The sequence below is a fragment of the Dasypus novemcinctus genome, chromosome 2, assembly GCF_030445035.2.
Source record: "Dasypus novemcinctus isolate mDasNov1 chromosome 2, mDasNov1.1.hap2, whole genome shotgun sequence".
NCBI lineage: Eukaryota > Metazoa > Chordata > Mammalia > Cingulata > Dasypodidae > Dasypus > Dasypus novemcinctus.
The window spans coordinates 34,249,618-34,271,775 of NC_080674.1; the positions used below are offsets into that span (position 1 = coordinate 34,249,618).

Sequence of the window (22,158 nt, forward strand, 5' to 3'; positions counted from 1 at the left end):
GTAAGTGTTTGTTTAGACTCTGTTTTCTGTCTCAACTATTATGTGCTTAAAGATTCAGTCTGGTTATCAGCACAGATAGTTTCAGTGACATGCAAGTAAGAAGCAGAATGAAGTAGCATTAGCTAGCTTCATAAACCCTTGAAATCTGCTCAATTAGTTTTATACCTAGGTTTGATTAAAAATCATATTGGTAGTCAGCACTTGCAGCAGGTAAAAGATGCTATGTCCCCAGTGGCACACAGCACCCAGCAGGAAAAAAATGCTGGCACTACTTTAATAATGCCTTCTGTGGTGTCAAGTCCACAACCAGAAATTCCTGCTTGTATCTGCCAAGGTGCTGCATTAAAAAATTGTGTATGTGTATCAACAGAGGAAAAAGACCAAGAGCTCCTTTTGGAATGAAATGCTTGCAGGTACAGTATAAAAAGTCCTACCAGGCACAGATGAGATGTGACTGTCTGAGGGAAGTGGATAATTTTTACTTGATGGTGAACCATTAAAAGTGAACCAGATGATTAAACTTAATGGAAGAGCCACATTAAACTGAAATTAGTAAAAACATGCCTCGGGCAGCCTACAACCTTTTATTTGTTGTTGTTTTAACTTCTGTCTTTTACAGTGGCCATGATGAATGACATCACAAAAGAAAAAATCCAATTAAAATCTAAGTGCTCAATAAACTCCTAATGTCTGGTTGTCACCACTGATTTCCCTGGCACTGATGGCTTATCGTTTCCTCTTTTCCTCAAGAATAGAGAAAAGAACTGGCTCCAGGGGAGTTCAGCAGAAGGGGAGGACAGTGAGAAGAAGAACATGGAAAGGCTTCTGGAAGAGCCAGATATTGCACTTGGGGGAGGGATGAGGTTAAATTATTTTATTATCAGACAATGTCTTAGTGGAGAGATACATTTTCCCACTCGTTTTCAAATATTGGTAAATGAGAAATGGGATCTGCAAAGCAATCCCTGTTCACACTCTTGTTTGGCAAGTCTTCTGCCCCTTTTTATTGTCTCGGGTGTTTGTCCTATAAGTCATCAAAATGGTCTCTCCTGACAGCTGAACATAAGTTTCTGATAACTTTTACCTGAATAAATCTTTTGACCAGATATGGTATTCACCTACTAAGTGTGCAACAATTACATATTGAAAGTGATGAAAGAACTGGCCAAGGAGAATCTATAATCTAGTGGAATGCAGAATATAATAAATCACTATAAAGTCAGTGGTTGCCACTGAGTAGAATAATACTGGTTGTGGATAACAACTTTTACCTTAGACATACCAAGTGTTTGTAAAATTGGGTTTTCAGAGTCCTCAAAACAAAGTTCTCAAAGTCAAAATAAGGGCACAAAAATGTAATGATTATGAACTAAGAGCTAATAATCACAATATCTTAAATTTGGAAAGGGTTTTATAATTGATAAGATGCTTACTGTGATTTTATTGCATGTTTACACAGCGATTAATATAATATTTATATAAAGTCCTTTAATTAGATCATCATGACAGTCTTTGTCGTGTAGCTATTATCCTTGTTTTACTGATAAGGATCCTGACACAAAGAGGCTAATTGACTCTGCTCTGGTCTTACATTTGGTAATTGAAAGAGAATGAACAAAGCCCATGCTTATGACTTCTGGTGCTACCTTCTGCCCAACTGCTGACCATGGACTATTCTGGAACAAGGAGCTGATAGGCAGTGACATTGGTTGCTTGAGTTACTCATGAGTTAATGAAATAGCTTTCTAAGAGCTCTCTTTAGTCATTACAATTTGACGATAGGGAGTTAAACTTTCCCCAGTGGCTCTTTTTGTGTAATCGTGGTTTCCTTAGCTTATCACATTACACAAATCATGTCCTGCTCTTGTTTTACATTTCCTATTGCGTTTGTATCACTTCTAAGCAATTTCTTCCCCATTTGCATTTATTTTCCATTACTTCAGCCAAATTGCTTTCAAGGCTATGACTACTAATTTTATGAACAATATTCTTTTCACCAAACTCTGCTATTAACTAGCTTTTGCTGTGTGGCATCAGACACAGTTTCCCTATCTCTAAAAATGAGACCTCTGTAGTCAAAGTTCTAATCTTCTGATTAGACTTGTGTAATTTCAGAAACACCATATAAAAACTGGAGCCTTGGTTATCTTGACTCTAAAACAAGGGATAAAATTAGCTCTTGTTTCCCACAGTGTATGCTGTAGGGGATATCAATATGGGTCACACCCAAATAAGGATTCTTTAGAGAGGAGAGTTGGGGAAATCTATGTTAAACAAAGTCAAGTAGTTTCCAACTATAGGTATTCAAATCCTTTAAGAGATGGATAGACTCTTGGTGACTTCAAAAGGGGGCAGAATAGGAAATATTTCCCAAACCTATTGGACCACAGCACGGTTTTCTCTCGGTATTCTGTGTGATATTCCATGGAATACACTTTTTGCAAGGCTGGGTTAGATTATTTTAAAGTCCCTTTTGCCCTGAGATTCTATTTTCAAAACCGTAGACTCATTTCTGAACATTTCCTGGAGTATGATCAAGAAGATGAAAACAAAAAGAAGACACAGGCTTGGTGTATCTGTTGCTGTTGTAATATAGCCCGTTCTTTGAAGCTGAAATAAGGTAGAGACTAGCAGCAGCCTTTCCACTACAGTGGCCTTGTCTGTATGTAGCTGACATGTATGGTTCTTGGGGTTTATAAGTAAGTCTCCTCAGAAAAAGCCTTTTTTGAACATTTGTAAATAAAGTTGATTACCTGAAGAAACTATGAAAAACTGTTTAAACTTTTTCTGGGCAGAAAAAGGGGGGAAAGGAAATAATCGTGACTCAGTACTGTGGAAATAATCTGAAGGCTAGGTAACATGGGGTATTTACTATTCAAGTTAGGATGGACAGCAAAGGTAGCTTAGCATTCATTTAATTCAACCTTTTACCCAGACTATTTCACTGACAATTAGTCATCAGAGCTCTGTTTAATTACCTTCAGGAGCAGGAAGCCCACTTCCTAACAGGGTAGGCTTCAGTTTTAGGCTAGCTCTAATATTAGAAGCTCCTCTCTTACGTTAAACTAAAATCCGAACATTAAGTGTATTGCTCCAAACGACCATGTGAATTATCTAGTCAGGTGGTATTCAAGACATTTTCCATGGCATCCCTTAAGATGTTTCTCAAAGTTTTGAGTTGAATTTCATACATAAATATCGTATCTTCCCAGAAAAGTGATTATAATCTCTATCACGTTTGATTCAAGGAGTAGCTTCCCTATACTCACCTAGATAGTAAAGTCTAGAGGCAGAATGTACCCAGGTCTTTCTCTCAAAAAAAGTTCTTTTCTCAATAGTTTCTTGTTTCTCAAATATGTCTGTGGGCGTAAAAATGAGGAGACTGTATCAGTAAAAGCCATTCAAATAAAAAATGTCATGGTATAGTCCAAACAGGCGTTTCATTCCAGCCAGGCTGATACACTCTTCTTCAAAATAAGAAGATTTACTAAATTGTCCCCAAACTCTATTCCAGTTCTGCAAAGTTCTAGGGTTTTAAGGAAACACATTCATTAATGAATGCCATGCACAACTAAGGATTTATGTCAATAGTAAAAAGAAAATAATCTGCATCATTTCTGTAGGATTGAAAGAAAGTTAACACAGCATGTATCATAAAGACAAAAACAATTTAGGATCACATGCTTGACTTTTACTTTCTTTAATTTTTGTTTTTCCACACTAGTTACATTCAGACCAGGATAGAGGAGATGGATCACTTAAATATATCCTTTCAGGAGATGGAGCAGGAGATCTCTTCATTATCAATGAAAACACAGGCGACATCCAGGCCACCAAGAGGTTGGACAGGGAAGAAAAACCCGTTTACATCCTTCGCGCTCAAGCTATAAACAGAAGGACAGGGAGACCTGTGGAGCCTGAGTCAGAATTCATCATCAAGATCCATGACATCAATGACAACGAACCCATATTCACCAAGGAGGTTTACACAGCCACTGTCCCCGAAATGTCTGATGTCGGTGAGTAAGACAGGAATCTTCAACCAAAAGCAATTTCTCCTCTAGCACATCAGTTGAGTAAAGGATCCTATAAGTGAGATTTACCAAGTTTAATTAATTTCAATGCTTAATTCTCAGAGTGCCATCTTTCAAATAATACATTTGTATGACTTTTTAAAGGCCCTCATGTTTCCAAATATTACTCTAGGCTTGTTTTATTACTTTTAAGAAAACAACATTTCCTCTAATGATGGGGGTTGGTATGAAAAGTGTCAGGGTAAGGGTGAAAGGTAAAAAGGAAGATCGTCTCATCTACATCTGTCCCCCACTTTCAATTCCCAAAGCAGGAGACTTCCTTCTTACTTTCTCACCATTCTATTTCTTGACTGAAGGACAGAAGCCTTCTCAATTTCTCTGAGCTCACATTGGTATTAAGCTTCAGGTATGGACCTTCCCGCTGTAAAATAAAAGCCTTAAGTTATAGTCAGTGCTAAAGAATAATGATGGTTGCTTTAAGTAATTGTAATTTTAGGAAAAAGACTCAAAAAAAACCTTTTTCATTTTAAATCCATAAACAAAATGCAGATGGTGTCTAGGGAATATATCTTTTATTAATTGGTGGAAATTAAGAGACTTCCATGATATGGTGAATTAATATTTTATGCATAATTCTACTACCAAGTTGAAATTCAATGTGTAGACTTAATTTGTTTAAATTGGGAGAAGGTAAACATGATTTAAATTAAGAAAAAATTCTGCTGACATCACTCTTGGTCACATTTAAATACTTTATGGAAATATTGACAGATTCTAAACCACTTGGGCTAAAAAGTTATTTTTATTTTCACTCAATGTAAAATTCAAAAGGGCTTCAATTACTTAATAAAAAAATTCTGTAATTCTGTGTGTCAGTATCAGGCGTTTTGGTTCACAGTTCCAAGAGTTGGATAATATCCAGTCTATTTTTATAGTTGTAAAACTATATAAAAAGATGTAAAACATCTAAATCTTTCTTATAAAGAAATTGCTCAACTCATTACTTGACAATATTTTGTTTTGTTAGAAAAATCACAAACTATTACAAAAACAGAAAGGAAGGCTAAAGTTCTTTTAAAAGGAAGATTGGTTAGGGAAAAAAAAGTTTTCCTCTGGTAAAAGGCAGGATGAATTAATAGGGATAGTCTCGTTTTCAGCATCACCTTAGGCTGTTACAGCCAGTTGTGCAGGTCGTGGAATGGACAACTCTATGGGGTGCCATTCACTTTTGAAGTCCTTATAGAATTGAATATTTATTGCAAATGTTTGCGGGTAGCTGGCATAAAAGTTCTTGAAGACAGGAAGACTTTTTCAAATTTGCTTCCAGGCACAGTTGTGTTTACATTTATGATTACCATAAATTAAAATGGCACTATTGTGATAAATAAAGTCATCTTAAAGAAATTACATAAAAATAGTGAGAAAACAGCAGAGTGGTATAAATGGTCTTTGGTGTAAAACAGACCCGACTTTGAAACTATCTCTGCTGATAACCAGCAGATGGCCTTGGGCAAGTTACTTGATTTCTCTGATATTCTCTATCTATGAAAAGAAGATAATAAATGTCAACTTTATGCTTTATCATGAGGATTAAATAAGAAAACAGATGTAGAGTTCCTAGTAAAATATCTGGCAACGGGTGCTTAAAGCATCCACATAATCCCATATTTTAAAAGCAATCAAGTTATGTACTCATGTCAAATAAGGACATGGGTATGAATTGATTTCTACTATTAGCGCTCACTCTACGATCATATGATGCTTTCATTTTCTCCTTCCCCTTGCCAAGTTACAGGGGTGGGGGCCCTGTCTCAAACATCAACATGATGCTTCCAGAGCATCTTCACACAGTGTAGTCGTTCAATAAATGAAATGTTGGTTAGATAATCTAAAAGGAATGTAAAAAGTCTACTATTCCCTAAATGTAACTTCCCTGCCCCCTTGGTGGACAGGACAAGTCAAGCATAATACTTCAGGCTTATCTGAAATGAGTATCAAAAGTCTGCCATAAAATGATCTTAATCAGAGGGTCTTACACATTTTGAAAATCATAGTCCCCTACGAGAATCAAATAACATCTATAGACCTTCCCTTCAATGAAATATACATGGAAACATACACATTAAAAATTGCATGAAATTTCAGAGATTCTAGATATTTGGCAAGCTATTAGCTGACTGTTGTCCCAAAAATAAGAACAATGATCTAAAAGGCCTTCTTTATATATTTAATTTATAATCATTTTTGGAATTACAGGCCCCAGATGTTTATGTTCTGCATTTCCAATTAACTCTTTTTTTTCATTAGAGAAGTTGTAGGTTTACAGAACAATCTTGCATAAAATACAGGATTCCCATATACCACCCTATTATTAACATGTTGCATTTGTGTAGTACATTTGTTACAATTGAGGAAAGTACATTTTTATAATTGTACTATTAAGTATATTCCATGGTTTAAATTAGGGTTCTCTGTTTATGTTGTACAGTTTCATGGATTTTTTAAAAATTTTTATTCTAGTACAGTATTAGTTAGGGTTTTCTAGGGAAATATTTTTATGAGAATTGTCTCACACAACTGTGGGGAGGGACAAGTCCAAATTCTGTAGGGCAGGTTTTTAATGAACTCCCCAGGAGAAACTGGCTGGGCTGAACTAGAGATGGGAATTCTCTCTTCTGACTGCTGGAATCATCACTTCTCTCTTTAAAGCCTTCAACTGATTGGATGAGACTTCTCTCATTCATGAAGACAACCTTCTCAGTTGATTGTAGATGTAATCGGCCATAGATGCAATCAAGTTACTGACGATTTAAGTTCAAGAAATTTTCTAGCAATAATAATCAGGCAAGTGTTTTCTTGTCCAAACAACTGGACACCATAACCTGGCCAAGTTGACACATGAACTTAACCATCCCAAGTGTCATATATACAACCTAAAACTTCCTTCTTTTACCCGCATTCAAATATATAATTCAATGCTGTTAATTACATTCACAACGTTGTGCTACCATCACCACCATCCATTACCAACACTTGCCCGTCATCTCAAATAGAAACTGTGCATCTTAAACTTTAACTCCCTATTCCCTACCCCCACCACATCCCCTGGCAACATATTCTAGACTCTGACTCCATTCGTTTGTTTATTCTAAAGATTTCATGTCAGTTAGATCATACAATATTTGTGTCTGGCTTATTTTACTCAACATGATGTCTTCAAGATTCATCCATCTTGTAGCATGTATTAGAACTTCATTCCTTTTTAAGGCTGAATAACAGTCTATTATGTGTATATATATCACATTTTGCCTATGCATTGATCGAGTGATGGACATATGGGTTGCTTTCACCTTTTGACAGTTGTAAATAATACTAATATTTGTTTGTATCCCTGCTTTCAGTTCTCTGGGGAATATATACCTTAAAGTGGGATTGCTGGGACCTATGGTAATTCTATGCCTAACATTCTGAGGAACAACGAAATGGTCTTCCACAGCAGCTGCACCATCTTACATTCCCACCAGCAATGAATGAGTGCTCCTATTTCTGCGCATCCTCTCCAACACTTGTAAATTTTTGTTTTTTGATAGTAGCTATTGTAGTGAGTGTGAAATGACATTTCATTGTTGTTTTGATTTACATTTCCTTGATGGCTAATGATGTTGAGCATCTCTTCATGTGAATTTTGGTCATATGTACTTCTTCAGAGAAAAGTCTATGCAAGTCTTTGGCCCATTTTTTATTTGGGTTTCATTGTTGAGTTGAAGGATTTCTTCATATGTTCTGGATATTAAGCCCTTATCATACGTGTGGTTTCCAAATATTTTCTCCCATTAGGTAGGTTGTCATTTTGCTTTCATGATAAGGTCATTTGAAGCACAAAATCTATTTTTTAATTTTTTTGAACGTTTATTTATTTTTGGAAGATACGTAGATCACAAAAAATGTTATATTAAAAAATATAAGAGGTTCCCACACCCCACTCCACCCCCACTCCTCCCACATCAACAACCTCTTTCATCATTGTGTCACATTCATTGTGTTTGGTGAATACATTTTGGAGCACTACTGCAATGCATGGTCCTATTTTCTTATTCTTTGTTTTGTGGCTTATGCTTTGGATGCGAAGTCTAAGAAACCATTGCCTAACAGAAGGTTTTGAAGATGCTTCCATACATTTTCTTCTGAGTTTTATAGTCCTGGCTGTTATGTTTAGGTCTTTGATCCGTTTTGAGTTGATTTTTGTATATAGTGTGAGAGAGGGGTCTACGTTCTTTTGCATATGCGTATCCAGTTTTCCTAGCACCATTTGTTGAAAAGACTATGCTTTCCCAATCAAGTAGTCTTTGCCCCCTTTACAAAATTCAGTCAGCCATATATGCAAGGCTTTATTTCTAAGCTTTCAATTCAATTCCCTTGATCTACATGTCTGTACTTGTACCAGTACCATACTTTTTGATTACTGTGGCTTTGTAATAACTTTTAAGCTCAGGAATTATAAGTCCCCAACTTCATTCTTCTTTTTCAAGATGATTTTAGGATTTGGGACTCCCAAACTTCCCATACAAATTTTTTATTATTGGCTTTTCCATTTCTGCAAAGAAGGTTGTTAGAATTTTGATTGAGATTGCATTAAATCTGTAAGTCACCTTGGGTAAATTGACATCTTAATAATATTTAATTTTCCATTCCACAAACATGGAATGTCCTTCCATTTATTTAAGTCCTCTTTGATTTCCTTCAGCAATGTTTTATAGTTTTATGTGTACAAGTCCTTTACATCCTTAGTTAGATTTAGTCCCAGATATTTGATTCTTTTAGTTGCTATTGTGAACGGAATGTTTTTCTTGATTTCTTCTTCCTATTGTTCATTGCATGTGTATGGAAACACTGCTGACTTTGGGGTATTGATCTTGTATCCCACCACTTTGCTGAATTCATTTATTAGCTCCAGGAGCTTTGCTGTGGATTTTTTCCAGATGGGATTTTCTGTATATAGAATTGTGTCATCTGCAAACAGGGAAATTTTACCTCTTCCTTTCCAATTTGCATGCCTTTTATTTCTTTTTCTTTTCTCATTGTTCTGGCTAGAACTTACTGCACAGTATTGAATAACAGTGGTAACAGAGGGCATCCTTGTCTTGTTCCAGATCTTAGAAGGAAAGATTTCAGTCTCTCACTATTGTATATGATGTTAGCTGTAGGTTTTTAATATATGCCTTTTATCATGCTGATTAAGTTTCCTTCTATTTCAAGTTTTCTAAGTGTTTTTATCAAGAAAGTGTGCTGGATTGCATCAAATGCCTTTTCTGTGACAATTGAGATGATCATTTATATTTTTCCTTCATTATGTTAATAGTGTATATTAGATTTTCTTATGTTGAACCACCCTTTCATACCTGGGATAAGTCCCACTTGATTGTGGTGTGTATTTCTTTTAATGGGCCATTGAATTTGATTTGCTAGTATTTTGTTAAGATTTTTGCATCTATATTCATAAGGGATATTGGTCTGTAATTTTATTTTCTTGTATCTTTATCTGGCTTTGGTAGAAGGATAATGTTGGCTTCATGGAATGAATTAGTGAGTGCTCCCTTCTCTTCGATTTTTTTTTTTTTTTTTTTTGGAACAGCTTGAGCAAGATTGGTGCTAATTCTTCTCGGAAAGTTTGGTAAAATTCCTCTGTGAAGCCATCTGGTCCTGGACCAGTTATTTCTGTAATCCAAAACTATCTTTCTTAAGGTTTTATCATATAGGGTCCTTTCCTTTTCAAGTAAGAGCAAGCCCAACTCAAATTTGTTCAAACAATAAAAGTATTTATAGTCACATTACATAAGTCCAAAAGTAAAGTGGGCTTTGGATATGGTTTGGTCTGGATCCTAGCTGTTTCTCTATAATTTTCTTTCCTTTTCAATTGGTCAGCTTTATTCTCAGGCTGACATCTCTTTATTTCACAAAATAGTTGCTGCATTTTCAGGCTTCACATCAGAGCATCACAGTCCAGGAAAATGACAACTATGAAACCGAATTTCCAGCAAAAGCATGCTTGTTCTATAATGGGACAACCCCTAAACTAATACCCGTGGACAAAGAAATACAAGATGCTGACTGACTTTGACCTGGATAACTAGAAAGATTAACTAGCAAGAGTCCAATCAAATTCCACCTTAGAGAATCATTGGAATCAGTCCTGCGCAAAGTAATGATCATTCTCATACTTATCTTTAACCTAATCTTTATGGTATTTATAAATGTTGATCCTATTTCTTCAGAGTAAGGAGCCCAAGGGTTTTTAACCTAGCATTTCTAATGAAGTTCTACACTCCCTCGCCATGATAGTTTTGTCCAAATGTAAGATTATGTTTTCTCTTTATATGGTTATAACAAGGATCAGTAATGAATCCTTAATTTATTTTCAATTCGTGTTTCTCTCCTTACAGGCACATTTGTTGTCCAAGTCACTGCAACCGATGCTGATGATCCAACATATGGCAACAGTGCTAAAGTTGTCTATAGTATCCTACAGGGACAGCCCTATTTTTCAGTTGAGTCAGAAACAGGTTAGAATTCTTTTTTTTATCTTCTTTTTATAATCTATACTTTTAATTGATGTTCTCAGTTGGCCTAGCCAATTTTTAATAAAAACAGTCCGTATGATTGAATTTTCATTAGGTTCATTAGCCAAACACCAATGATGCATTTCTAAACATGATATCCAGATCATTTTAATCAAGAAATTAACAACCATTCTTCCATCCAACATGTTTATATAGGATAGATTCAGAAAAATTATATCTGGTTTTATTTTTCCTTTCAGTTTCGGGTGAAGCTAAGAGACCAATCTGTTCTGATTGCCAGTTAGACTGTTTACAGATATTCCAATTCTTTTTTTTTTCTAGTTACTTGGTAGGATTGCAACTCCTCACCCTGCCACAAAGCTGGATATAGCCAGGTGATTTATTTAGGCCAATAAAAAGAGAGTGGCAGTGACATAAGTCACTTCCAGGCAGAAATTTTAAAACTGGTGAACAATCCACCTTATTCCTTTTTCTTTACAACAATGATCATTGAAACTTATATTGAGGTGGAGTCTGAGGCCTGAGTGCCTGAGTATTATGATCAGCTTCCGCTGACCCGCTCCAAGCCTGAGCAAGAAACAAACTTTGGTTGTGTTCAGCCACTGAGATTTTGCATTGTTTGTTATCACATCATTGTCTAGCCTGCCCTAACTGATACAACCCTAATTAGACGTCACAGATTGCCTTAATGGAATCCTTTTGTCGCTATCTCTCTTTTCTGCACTTTCTCCACAAAGTACTCTACTATCTTACGATGATTTGTACTATACTATCTTATGATGAACAGTTTTGTCAATACTGTTTGCATTGTATAATAAATTTGACACATAGTTTTGCTATCATAACAGGAGTCAAGTTTGCTTTTATACATTCTTCAAACATCCATTGTTGTAGTAGAAATCAAACCTTTTCAGATTACTATATCCAGTTGGAAATTGATGTCTTAAGAGGTACAGTGAACTTGGAAAGAATCCCAAGGAGAAAGAAAATGTTGAGCTGAAAAACAATGAGGATGAAAAATTAGTATTATTCAACTTAAAGGACAGAAGTCTAAGGCGATCTCCTGTATTTAAAAAGAGAAGTACTGCTATTTGGAGAACAGAGAACAGCTGCATTTTCACTGAAGCTAGGACTATAGGAATAAAATCAACCTGTTGTCTAAGGCATTCTCATTAAAAGTTTTTTTAAAAAGATATTTTCAGCTTCATTAGTTGTTAAGCACTGGAATGTGTTATCAAAGAAGGTTATAAAGCCTTCCTCAGTGTTTTCAAAAGAAGGTTGTTAATGTAAGCATAAACCACATAAACTATAGAGAATAGGCAAACTTTTAGAAGTTCTTTCAACTAATTATGTGTTAACTACCTACGAATAGAGATAAATTTACCTAACTTAAAAATGTTGGTCACGGCTGGGACCAGTTAAACTAATGTTCACATCAGCTTTAGGGAAACCTAAGTTCTCAATTATCATTCAAGGTGCTAATTATGAGAGAACTGATGCTGCGCTCTCTTAGGACCATCATTTTGTGGTTTAGAAAACCCTCCACATTCATTATGGTATGTGTATTTGAGTGCAATTAGCCAGTTCAGTAAAGTGAAACTCAAAAATCAGTTCAAGTGTATGACTTTCTTAACAAATTTCCTCCTAATACACCTAAATGTCTCTTATCAAGCAGCCACCGTAATGTACCATTATACCGCATGCCAAGTTAGCTGTATTTTGCTAGGTCATCTTATAACACTTAATTTTCATACAACTTTCAGTCTATATTATTATAAGATTTGAATTATAATTATTTTCATTCTCCTTATGTTATAGTTTTGGTTTTTATTGTTGTTGTTGTCTTATGTATCCATCTCCCCTGTATGGTTGTAATTTCTATAAAATTATCATTATGTCAACCATGACATCTTCACAGTGTTTTTCATATGGTGGGTGACAATCTATGTTTGTCTGCATAAATAAATGATTCCACAATGAATTTTAATACATCTCTTCCCACTCCTGAATTCACAATCCACAGGTATCATCAAGACAGCTTTACTCAACATGGATCGAGAAAACAGGGAGCAGTACCAAGTGGTGATTCAAGCCAAGGATATGGGTGGACAAATGGGAGGATTATCTGGGACCACAACAGTGAACATCACGCTGACAGACGTCAATGACAATCCGCCCCGCTTTCCCCAGAGTAGGAACATTTGGTTGAATGAAGTTTTCCAGTGCGCTTTTGTAAAACTCTATCTTTAAGAATACATTTACTTTCCATTATTGTTGTTATTGTCAAAATTAGTGAACTCAGTAAGAACTGGCACTTTTTAAAAAATATGAGCTCCCGACAATGCTTGTGCTTAGTAAATATGAACGTTGATGTTCCTGTGTTGATAATTAACTTAGTTGAGTGATTTCTGATACGGCGTCTTTTTTACAGGCAGCATCATTGCTTTATTTTTCCTTATTGAAAAGACTACTGCAGACATAAATTTGCTTGTGCAGAATATATGTATACAAGCATGCAGCTCTTTGTTAGGAAAAATTAGACTTTATGTTTTGTGAATTTAATCAGGCATATTATCTCTTTTAAATCCTCACAAAGCTTTGTAAGGAGAAGATTTATCATTTCACCGTTTCTAAAAATACAACTGCGGAAATAACAAAGTTTTTAGTTCATTTGTAATCATAAATAGTTTTCTGTATAATGGTTAATTGATATCCTGAAAGTCATCTCTAAAATCATTAACTCTCATGACTAGATAGGGAGAAAGGAAAATGAAAACAAATTCATGAATGCGCTTTGAATCAAGCACCATGCTACACCATTTCACATAAAGCAGCCAAAGTGATTTCAATATGATTTTTTCTTCTAGGAATAAAATCTCTTTCTGACCATTATCTTTTAAGAAAGTTACCTTATTCCTTTCTTCCAGGAAAGAATAGCTGGCCATCATTAAATAGAAAGCCCTCTCACTTGGTGTTGACATTTAAAAAAAATGGTCGGCCAATATGGACTTCTTTTAAAATGAATATACACATGGAACAACAGAAAATAGTTTTATTTTAATTTTTAAATAAAATTTTTTCCAAAACTATTTATGTCAATAGTTAGCAAAATGTAATGGATGAGAGTAATGTAAATTGCATTTTCACTATATTTTTTGTCTCTAAGTACACGCTAGACTGGTCAATTTAAACTGAAACTCACATGTATTTCCTTAAACTAATTTTGCCATTTAAGGACATAAGAAAAACGTATATCTATTCAATATAGGTTTTGGATTTGTGATATCAGTACAAGTATAGGAGAAACCTATGCATAGAAAAAATAGTGTAATAAAATTTGAAAGAAAACATGAGTTTAAAGAAAACAAAAGAAGGACCTTATATAATGTATTTTCTATATCCCTAACTCGACAACAAGATCCAGCTCTGTGTATGGGTGAAAAAACGTCTACTCGGATGCATCCTCCGAACTGCTGTAATTTATTTCTGCTTTCACTTATCATTAGCAATGGAAGAAAGAACTCCTTTAAAGAATACCTAGTAATTGGCTTTAAGTTACAGTTGAGGTTAAATGTTTATATTAGTCGGCCAAAGGGGTGCTGGTGCAAAATACCAAAAATCTGATGGCTTTAATAAAGAAGCTTATAGTCACCAGGCCCTAAAGCGTAAGTTATTCCCCTCACCAAAGTCTGTTGCCACGTTTTGGAACAAGATAGCTGCTGACATCTGCAAGGGTTCAGGCTTCCTCTGCATCTTAAGTCTCCATGGTCCCAGCTTCTTTCAATATCAGCTGTAGGCTGACAAGTCTCATCTCTCTCCCGGGTCTCATTTGTCTCCGGCCTCAGCTGCTCTGCTCTCTCCACAAGGCCAGCTATGAAGTATCGGTCAAATGCCCCTTCTCTCTTCCCGGGGCCTCTGCCATGTCTAATGGAGCCTTCTCACTTTCCTCACGTGTCTGCTTCTCTGTGTATTTATTTCCCAGGGCTCCAGGATCAAAACCTCCAACTCCATTCTCTGCCATCTGTTTTCTCTGTGAATCCCCGTCCCCTTGGTGGATGGGGACTCAAAGTCCTCTGACATGGCCCAATCAAAGCCTTAATAATAATTTAATCAAATAAAAGTGAAACCTCTAATATGCCCAGAGGAACAGACCAGTTTACAAACATAATTCAATATCTATTTTTGGAATTCATAAATAAGGCCAAACTGCTACAATGCTTTTTTAGTCTTTCTGTTGGATTACCTTAACAAGAAGCTTATGCCTGTACACTTCCTCTAGCCATTCAGTCATATTCACAATCACACCATCAACTTCAAAGCCGGTTTACAGGACCAAAAAAAGCATTCTCCATTTGCAAGTGGACAGGTCATGAAATACAAGAAATATTCCTAACAATCATGAAAGTAAAGACTTTAGGAGAAAAGAGTACCATTAATTATCCTGAGAAAAGAACAAATTGGCCTGCCTCTCTAGTAATGTCTGAAAGAACTGTAGGAAAAAAAAAACACTTTTTCATTATGATGGAATATGATAGTCTGTCTTTGACTTATATCTCTGGTGATTCACAGGTACGTACCAGTTTAAAACCCCTGAATCTTCTCCACCGGGTACACCAATTGGCAGGATCAAAGCCAGCGACACTGATGTGGGAGAAAATGCGGAAATTGAATACAGCATCACAGATGGAGAGGGGTTGGAAATGTTTGATGTCATCACCGATCAAGCAACCCAGGAAGGGATTATAACTGTCAAAAAGGTGATTCCTCTTCCTACACACCATACAAATGACAGCATTTACTTTCTCTGACTCCCAAGTTACCAAAGGCGATTAGGTCTCACATGAACGTTCCATTATATTCTTATCTAATTTTTAAGAAAAACATTGATTCTAATTACACTGAGACCTCTTTGGTTGACTGGCCATGGTCCAAAATAATTTTATATATTCATTAAGTTTGTACTTTCAATGCATTTTTATTAAGAGTCACCTAGGTAAATAAATAATATAAACAGATGATATATCTGCAAATACCTGAAATAAATAATACAAATGAACAATTAATAAACTGTGACAGACACTGTTCTTGGTGCTTGGGTGCAGGAGCACATACTACAGGATGGTCTCTGCCCTCACGGAACTTCTAACCTAGAGGAGGAGAGAGATAAGGAAACAAGTAAATATACAAATAAATGTATAAATGCAGAATGTGATTCCTTCATTGAAGTTTCAAAAGGAATAATACAAGCTGCAGTAATCAAGATGAGCTGAAGTAGAGAGAGAGGATATATAAAGACCTTGGTTTTCAATATTCAAAAAAATGAATTAAGTAGCACATGTGTAGCAACCTCTTTAGCTACTTTTTGGACATGCAGTAATGAGAAATTTCTTGTGTTCTGAATTACTATTTCCTTCTTCTGTACTTATTCATTATTTACTGCACACACACACACACACACATACACACCCAAAATTATCTAGCACCACAGAGCAGTATGCAAAAGTGTGGCAAAATTAAAAACCAATCAATATTGTGCTACAGGCTAAACAGAATATTCATATTGGTTAAACTTTTTAATGATTTCATTTTCATCATGTATGGTGTAATATTTTCTCTCTACTTCAGAGCACAATTATATTTGTTGGTAAATACAAGCAGGTCTGAATGTAAATAAGAATTTTTTTCTCTTAAGCTTTTGGATTACATGTTTTAATATCTGGAAACACAATAAAACATGTTTAAGTGACACTGAGGCCAATGTTTCATACTGTAATATAATTAGGAAGCCCATTAGTGTGCATTAACCTTTTTAATTTTCTCAATGTCTTATCAGATTGAAACTGAAATTTTGCCTAGCAGACAAAATCACTTTCACTAACGTCTTGATTAATTGTGCTTCTAGTGAGCCTTGTTGTATTATCATCTAAAACTAAAAGTCAGCAGTAAGCGTTTGGGTTCGTTGTATCTCCAGAAGCAGATACTGTTCCTAAAGACCTTTGACAACCATGATCATTACTTTCTTTGGCAAATCATTAGCCCAATGCCCTTATCAGGATAACATTTGGGATATTTTATCACTTCATGCAAAAAAAAAAAAATCTTTCATTCTATTATACCTAATGAGGAAAAAGGAATCACAGCACAAGCCTGTGGTTCTCAAGTCTGGCTGCACATGAAGATCACTGAAGAGGGTTTAAAAGTTAAGATTCCCAACCCCCTAGATAACTCTGGTTTTAAACACTCCTTAGGTGGTTCTAATTAAAGCAGGATGTGAGAATATCTGACATAGAATAATCTACGCTCATCTGCTGCATTGCTCTGGCACAGGCCCTTATAACCAAATTTAAGGGTGTAAGAAAAAAAAGGCTATAAAGCCTTCCTTTCCTGCCCTATCTGTGCCCTACTCAGTGTCTGCTCAAGTCAACAGTGGCCCTGGAATCACCTGCATCAAGGTTGGGTGGCACCAGAACTCCCTCTCAGCCTTATAATAGCTCCCACCCTTATCGTCTCCTTGTGGGAAGAAATGATGACACCTTATCTTTTATGCCTTTGCCCAACTTCACACTAATGTGGGAAGATTTCTCTAAGCAATATGACCACATTCATTTATCAGTGATTTGCACTAAACACGGTTCATGTCGTGGCTGTCTTCCCGTGACTTGGCTGCTTTAAATATGTCGCTTTTCTCCCCCCTAAGCTTTTGGACTTCGAAAAGAAGAAAGTGTACACCCTCAAAGTGGACGCCTCCAATCCTCACGTCGAGCCCCGTTTTCTCTACCTGGGTCCATTCAAAGACTCAGCTACTGTTAGAATTACGGTAGAGGATGTAGACGAGCCTCCTGTCTTTGGCAAACTGGCCTATGTCCTACAAATAAGAGAAGATGCTCAGATAAACACGACAATAGGCTCCGTCACAGCCCAAGATCCAGATGCCTCCAGGAATCCTGTCAAGTAAGAACACATCTGTGACATGTCTCCAAATCAGTTGATTTCTGTTCAAAGAGCAGCCTGCATGTTTGAAAAGATGAATCTCTTTTTTTCAGTTGTATTTTCCTGAAAAATGTGCTAAACAGCACTTATACTTTACTTGCTCACTACATAAATAATATTGTAGCAGGAGCACAAACCAAAAAAAAAAAAAACCCACAAAATTCAAAATTTAAAAATAAAGTGAGCTATAAAGAGTTTACTGCTTGCATAGTATAAGGTAAAACAGATGAATGGTCTGAATTTTTTTAAGGTCTTAGATTTGCCAAAGAAATTGGTATGGAGGAAATATCAAGGTTTTTAACAAACAAGGCACTAGGTTTCAGAGACTGCTTTTCAAAGGTAGAAGAACTTTTCATGTAAGACTTAGAGGCAGAATCATGTTTCATTTGGATGCATAATTTTTTTTTGTTTTGCAGACTTGTATAAAAATAAGAACTGTTTTATGATAAATATCTGTGAAATCCTGGAGAAATTAATAGAGCTGAAATAAAATTTATTCTATTAAAGTAAGCTCTATTTTCCCTATGACCTCCTTATGCCTTATTTGCAATAAGCCTCATTACTCTTCGGGACCACTGGTGCTTCAGTATTCTAGAAGCTTATCCTTAAAATCACAAGTCACCCAAACTTCAACCTTCAATCAGGAGCTTAGTTGGCTAAATGAGAAAATTGCTAAGCCAGAATATCGTTATGCAAATTATTCCCCATAAATAAAGTAAGCAGCTTGAGAAACTTCCGAAAGTCTTGTCAGTCAGTCAGTCCACATACATGTTCTGAGTATCTCACATGTGTGCCATGCAGTTTCTAGGCTCTAAGATTATGGCAGAGAACAGTACAACGTCCTGAACTCATAGACCTTACATTTTAATTGGGGCAGGCAGATAATAAGTATACAAATAAATAGTAATATGCCAGGTGTCATATGTCAGGGAGAAGGGAGATGGGAAGACGTGAGGCAACAAGGTGGGTTGGTAGGGATTTTGAGCATGGCATCTCTTACAGGGGTTTGTAGGCCATGGTAAAGACTGCATTCTGTTCCAGTTGAGATGGGAAGCCTTTGGAGAGCTTTGAGCAGAAAAGTTACACAATCTAAAGTTATATTTAAAAGGACCACATTGTCTGCTGCTTGCCGAGTATTATTACAGTTAAAAGAATTGGGGGCTTTAAAGCAGTCGTTTTCTAACTTTTTTTTGCCATTAAGCCCTTTGTTCATCTGAAACCTTATGACAAACCCCACATATAAAACACAAAAATGCCTGGCTTACTTTCAGGAAATAATTTTAAGCCATTGGAAAAATGGATGCTGTTATTTTTATCATTCTACTGGAACACCCACAGAGACCTTGAATTGGACTCTGGTCAACCCAAAGTAACAACATGTGAGCTCCACAGATCAAGTTTTCTTCCACATATATTTCATATAATGAATACAAAAAATAAACAATGGCTTTTGCTTGTACGGTAGAATATTTTCAAGTAATTTCATAACTATTTTCTCACATGGAGTTTGTTCTCATTGCATAAGGAAACAATATCAGAAAGTCAGTGTCAAGTCTAATTCATAAGCATTAATGCTGGTAATTTACAAATACGAACATTTGGTTACTTTTTTTGATCATTCAACACATTTTTAAATAAAAGAAGTAATATCTTCTAGGAACTTAGGTTCTTTTTATACATCTAGATTATTTTTCAATAGAGAATACCATTTTTACCCACTGCATTTTTTTAATGAAGGGAAGCAGTTAGCTGATCAGACTACATTGGCTGTCAACTAATTTTGAAGTTTTTTTCTGCAAGCTTTCCCCTCATTCATACTGGTTTGATATATAAATACAGACTTATGGATAGAAATAGATATATTGATAAAGGACAAAATTGATTCTCACCTTAAAAAAGTACAGTGTTTATTCAAGATACAATTATTGAACAATAAAGTGCCAAAATATGTGCTAGGACTCAATTAATACTAGAGAATTCTTCCCCCAAACATTGTTAATCATTATGCATGCACAACCTTTAATTATTTAATCGCATAAAATAATTTTCTTTCAATAACTTTAGCACAAATTCCTTTTTATTTCCATGAAGAATCTCACAGAATGCCACTATCAATACACATTATGAAAAATCCTTATGTAAACACACCTCCTTTTCTGACCCACAAACCTGCCTCATTTGAGGATACATCAGAAGACAAATTATTGAGTCATAGAATACATAAAGTCGTAAAAAAGAGTTATCTAGCAGAATGATTTGCTAATCATGTTCCTTTTCAGTCTCGATTAATGTGAATGGATGGTAGATATTTTAGAAATAAATTGAAATTACTTTGGAAAGATTTAAAAAAATAAGTCTTCCTTATGCAAGCATCCTTCCTAAATAATGTAGACCTTTTAGGGTTTCTACTAATTTTTAAATCTCCCAATTAAAGCAAAAAATGCTATTTTGGTGTTTCCTAAATAGTTGCTTTCTCTTTAAAATAAAAACTACCTTCAACTAAAATTCCTCACTCTTTGCCCTATATTTTGAGTCTTCATGGGAAATTTTGATTACTTGTAAAACTTAAAACTATAGAAGTAAAGGAGCCAAAGACCAAGAAAAAACTGCTCCTGTTTATAACCAGAACAGCTTATAAAGACAATAAGCAGCATGCCTTAAACTTGGCATTTTTCATTAGAGACACATGTTCGTAGGTAATTATTGAATTTCTTATAAATTCTAAGAATCATGAGAATTCCTTTTAATAACTAATTATGTTTTAAGTGTGTATTATTCTTTTTTTTTAAGATTTATTTTTTTGTTTATTTCTCTCCCCTTCCTCCCCCCCACCCCACCCCATTGTCTGCTTTCTGTGTCTATTCACTGTGTGTTCTTCTATGTCAACTTGCATTCTTGTCAGCAGCACCAGGAATCCTCTTTTCATTGTGTCATCTTGCTGCGTCAGCTCTCTGTGTGTGCAGTGCCACTCCTGGGCAGGCTGCAATTTTTTCATGCGGGGCACCTCTCCATGCGAGGCACACTCCTTGCACATGGGGCTCCCCTACACGGGAGACACCCCTGCATGGCACAGCACTCCTTGCGCACATCAGCACTGCGCATGGGCCAGCTCACCACATGGGTCAGGAGGCCCTGGGTTTGAACCCTGGACCTCTCATGTGGTAGGCGGATGCTCTATCAGTTGAGCCAAATCTCCTTCCCACATATGTATTATTCTTAAATTTAAAATAAAGAATGGCGAAGTAGGTTCAAAGTTGTTGCCTCCATTCTTAATAAATGTAGATCTATGACCTAAATGCTATAAACAATAATTATTTCTTCTATTTCAACCATTTTGATAATAAAAATCTCAAGTTATACTAAGTTATACAAATTGAAACCAAAATTCACACCCAACTAGATATATATATATTTGCTAACTTGATTAATTCTCTTTAAAATCAGGTTTAAATAGCATAAAATAATTGAATGACTATTTAGGTCCCCACTAAATGACAAAAATAAATTTTATTAAGATAAAATGTATTGTTTATTGTAATCACTATTTATATTTTAAATCAAAATAAGTAGTTGAAATAGAATCTTGGATATGGTACATTTTTGCAAATTAGTTATAAGGATTTCTTTTTCTTGGAGCATTCAAAATAATGACTAGTTAGGTCATTAAATTAAATTTTATTTTAAGTCAACCTACACTTTTAAACTTCCTACCGTGATGTAAATTTTGAGAATCCAACTAACATTGGCAAATGTTTTGCTTAACATATCAACTGAGTTTTCTGAGTTTTCTTTCTTTAGGGCTTTAAATGATTCTGTCTTTGGTATTTTTCTCCCTTCCTAGGCAGTTGAGTAGGAAATCTAGATTGGCAGCCCACATCTTTAGAATGAGCTTCAGGCTGGAGCCTCAGACTTCCTCCTGGACTTAACACAGACCCCTCAGCCTCAACATATCAAAAATGGAATTTAAGACTTTCCCCAATCTTGGGTACAAATCCTGTTATCACTCCTCTTTTATCACTTGATGATAGCATTGTCCAATCATTCTCCTCCATGCAACTACATTGATGTTTGGTAAATATTATCTAGATTTGGACACTCCCCTGCTTAAAGCCCTTCATTAGATTTACATTGCACCAAGAATAAACAATATCTCCACAGTCAATCCATCCTTCGACACTCTGGACTTTGGATGTCTCCCCAAATCTCATCTCCTACCTCTCTCTCCAGCCACAATAACCTCAACTACACTAGCCATCTTTAAATTCTTTTAGCATAATTACTTTTAAAATAAAATGGAAAAGAGAAAAATGGCAATATCCTACACATTAAAGTTCCTGGGGTTCTAAAAACTTTAGTTAAAATGTAACAGTTACTATATAAATAGATTCAAATTACATATAAAAAGAAACTTTTGTAGTGATTCTCAAAATCATTTAACTTGTCTGAGGAGTTCACCATTAAGACCTAACTGTAAAGAACTAATTTCTCAGAATAATTTGCTCAATGTTCAGTTATAGTTATGCAAATATGCACTACAGGTAGAAAATATTCATGTA

General features: G+C 35.5%; 1 protein-coding gene across 2 annotated transcripts in view; it reads left to right on the forward strand.

The window, feature by feature from the left end:
• The window catches only part of CDH6 (cadherin 6), a 132,647-nt gene that overhangs the window by 94,523 nt on the left and 15,966 nt on the right, over positions 1–22,158 (forward strand). Inside the window, exons 4-8 of one of the 2 annotated variants that reach the window (XM_023582645.2) lie at positions 3,725–4,019; positions 10,475–10,594; positions 12,636–12,803; positions 15,182–15,369; positions 17,310–17,563. In XM_023582645.2, coding sequence (XP_023438413.2) covers positions 3,725–4,019; positions 10,475–10,594; positions 12,636–12,803; positions 15,182–15,369; positions 17,310–17,563 — 1,025 coding nt within the window. The remainder of the gene's footprint in view (positions 1–3,724; positions 4,020–10,474; positions 10,595–12,635; positions 12,804–15,181; positions 15,370–17,309; positions 17,564–22,158) is intronic. The other variant, XM_071207619.1, reaches the window with a different exon arrangement.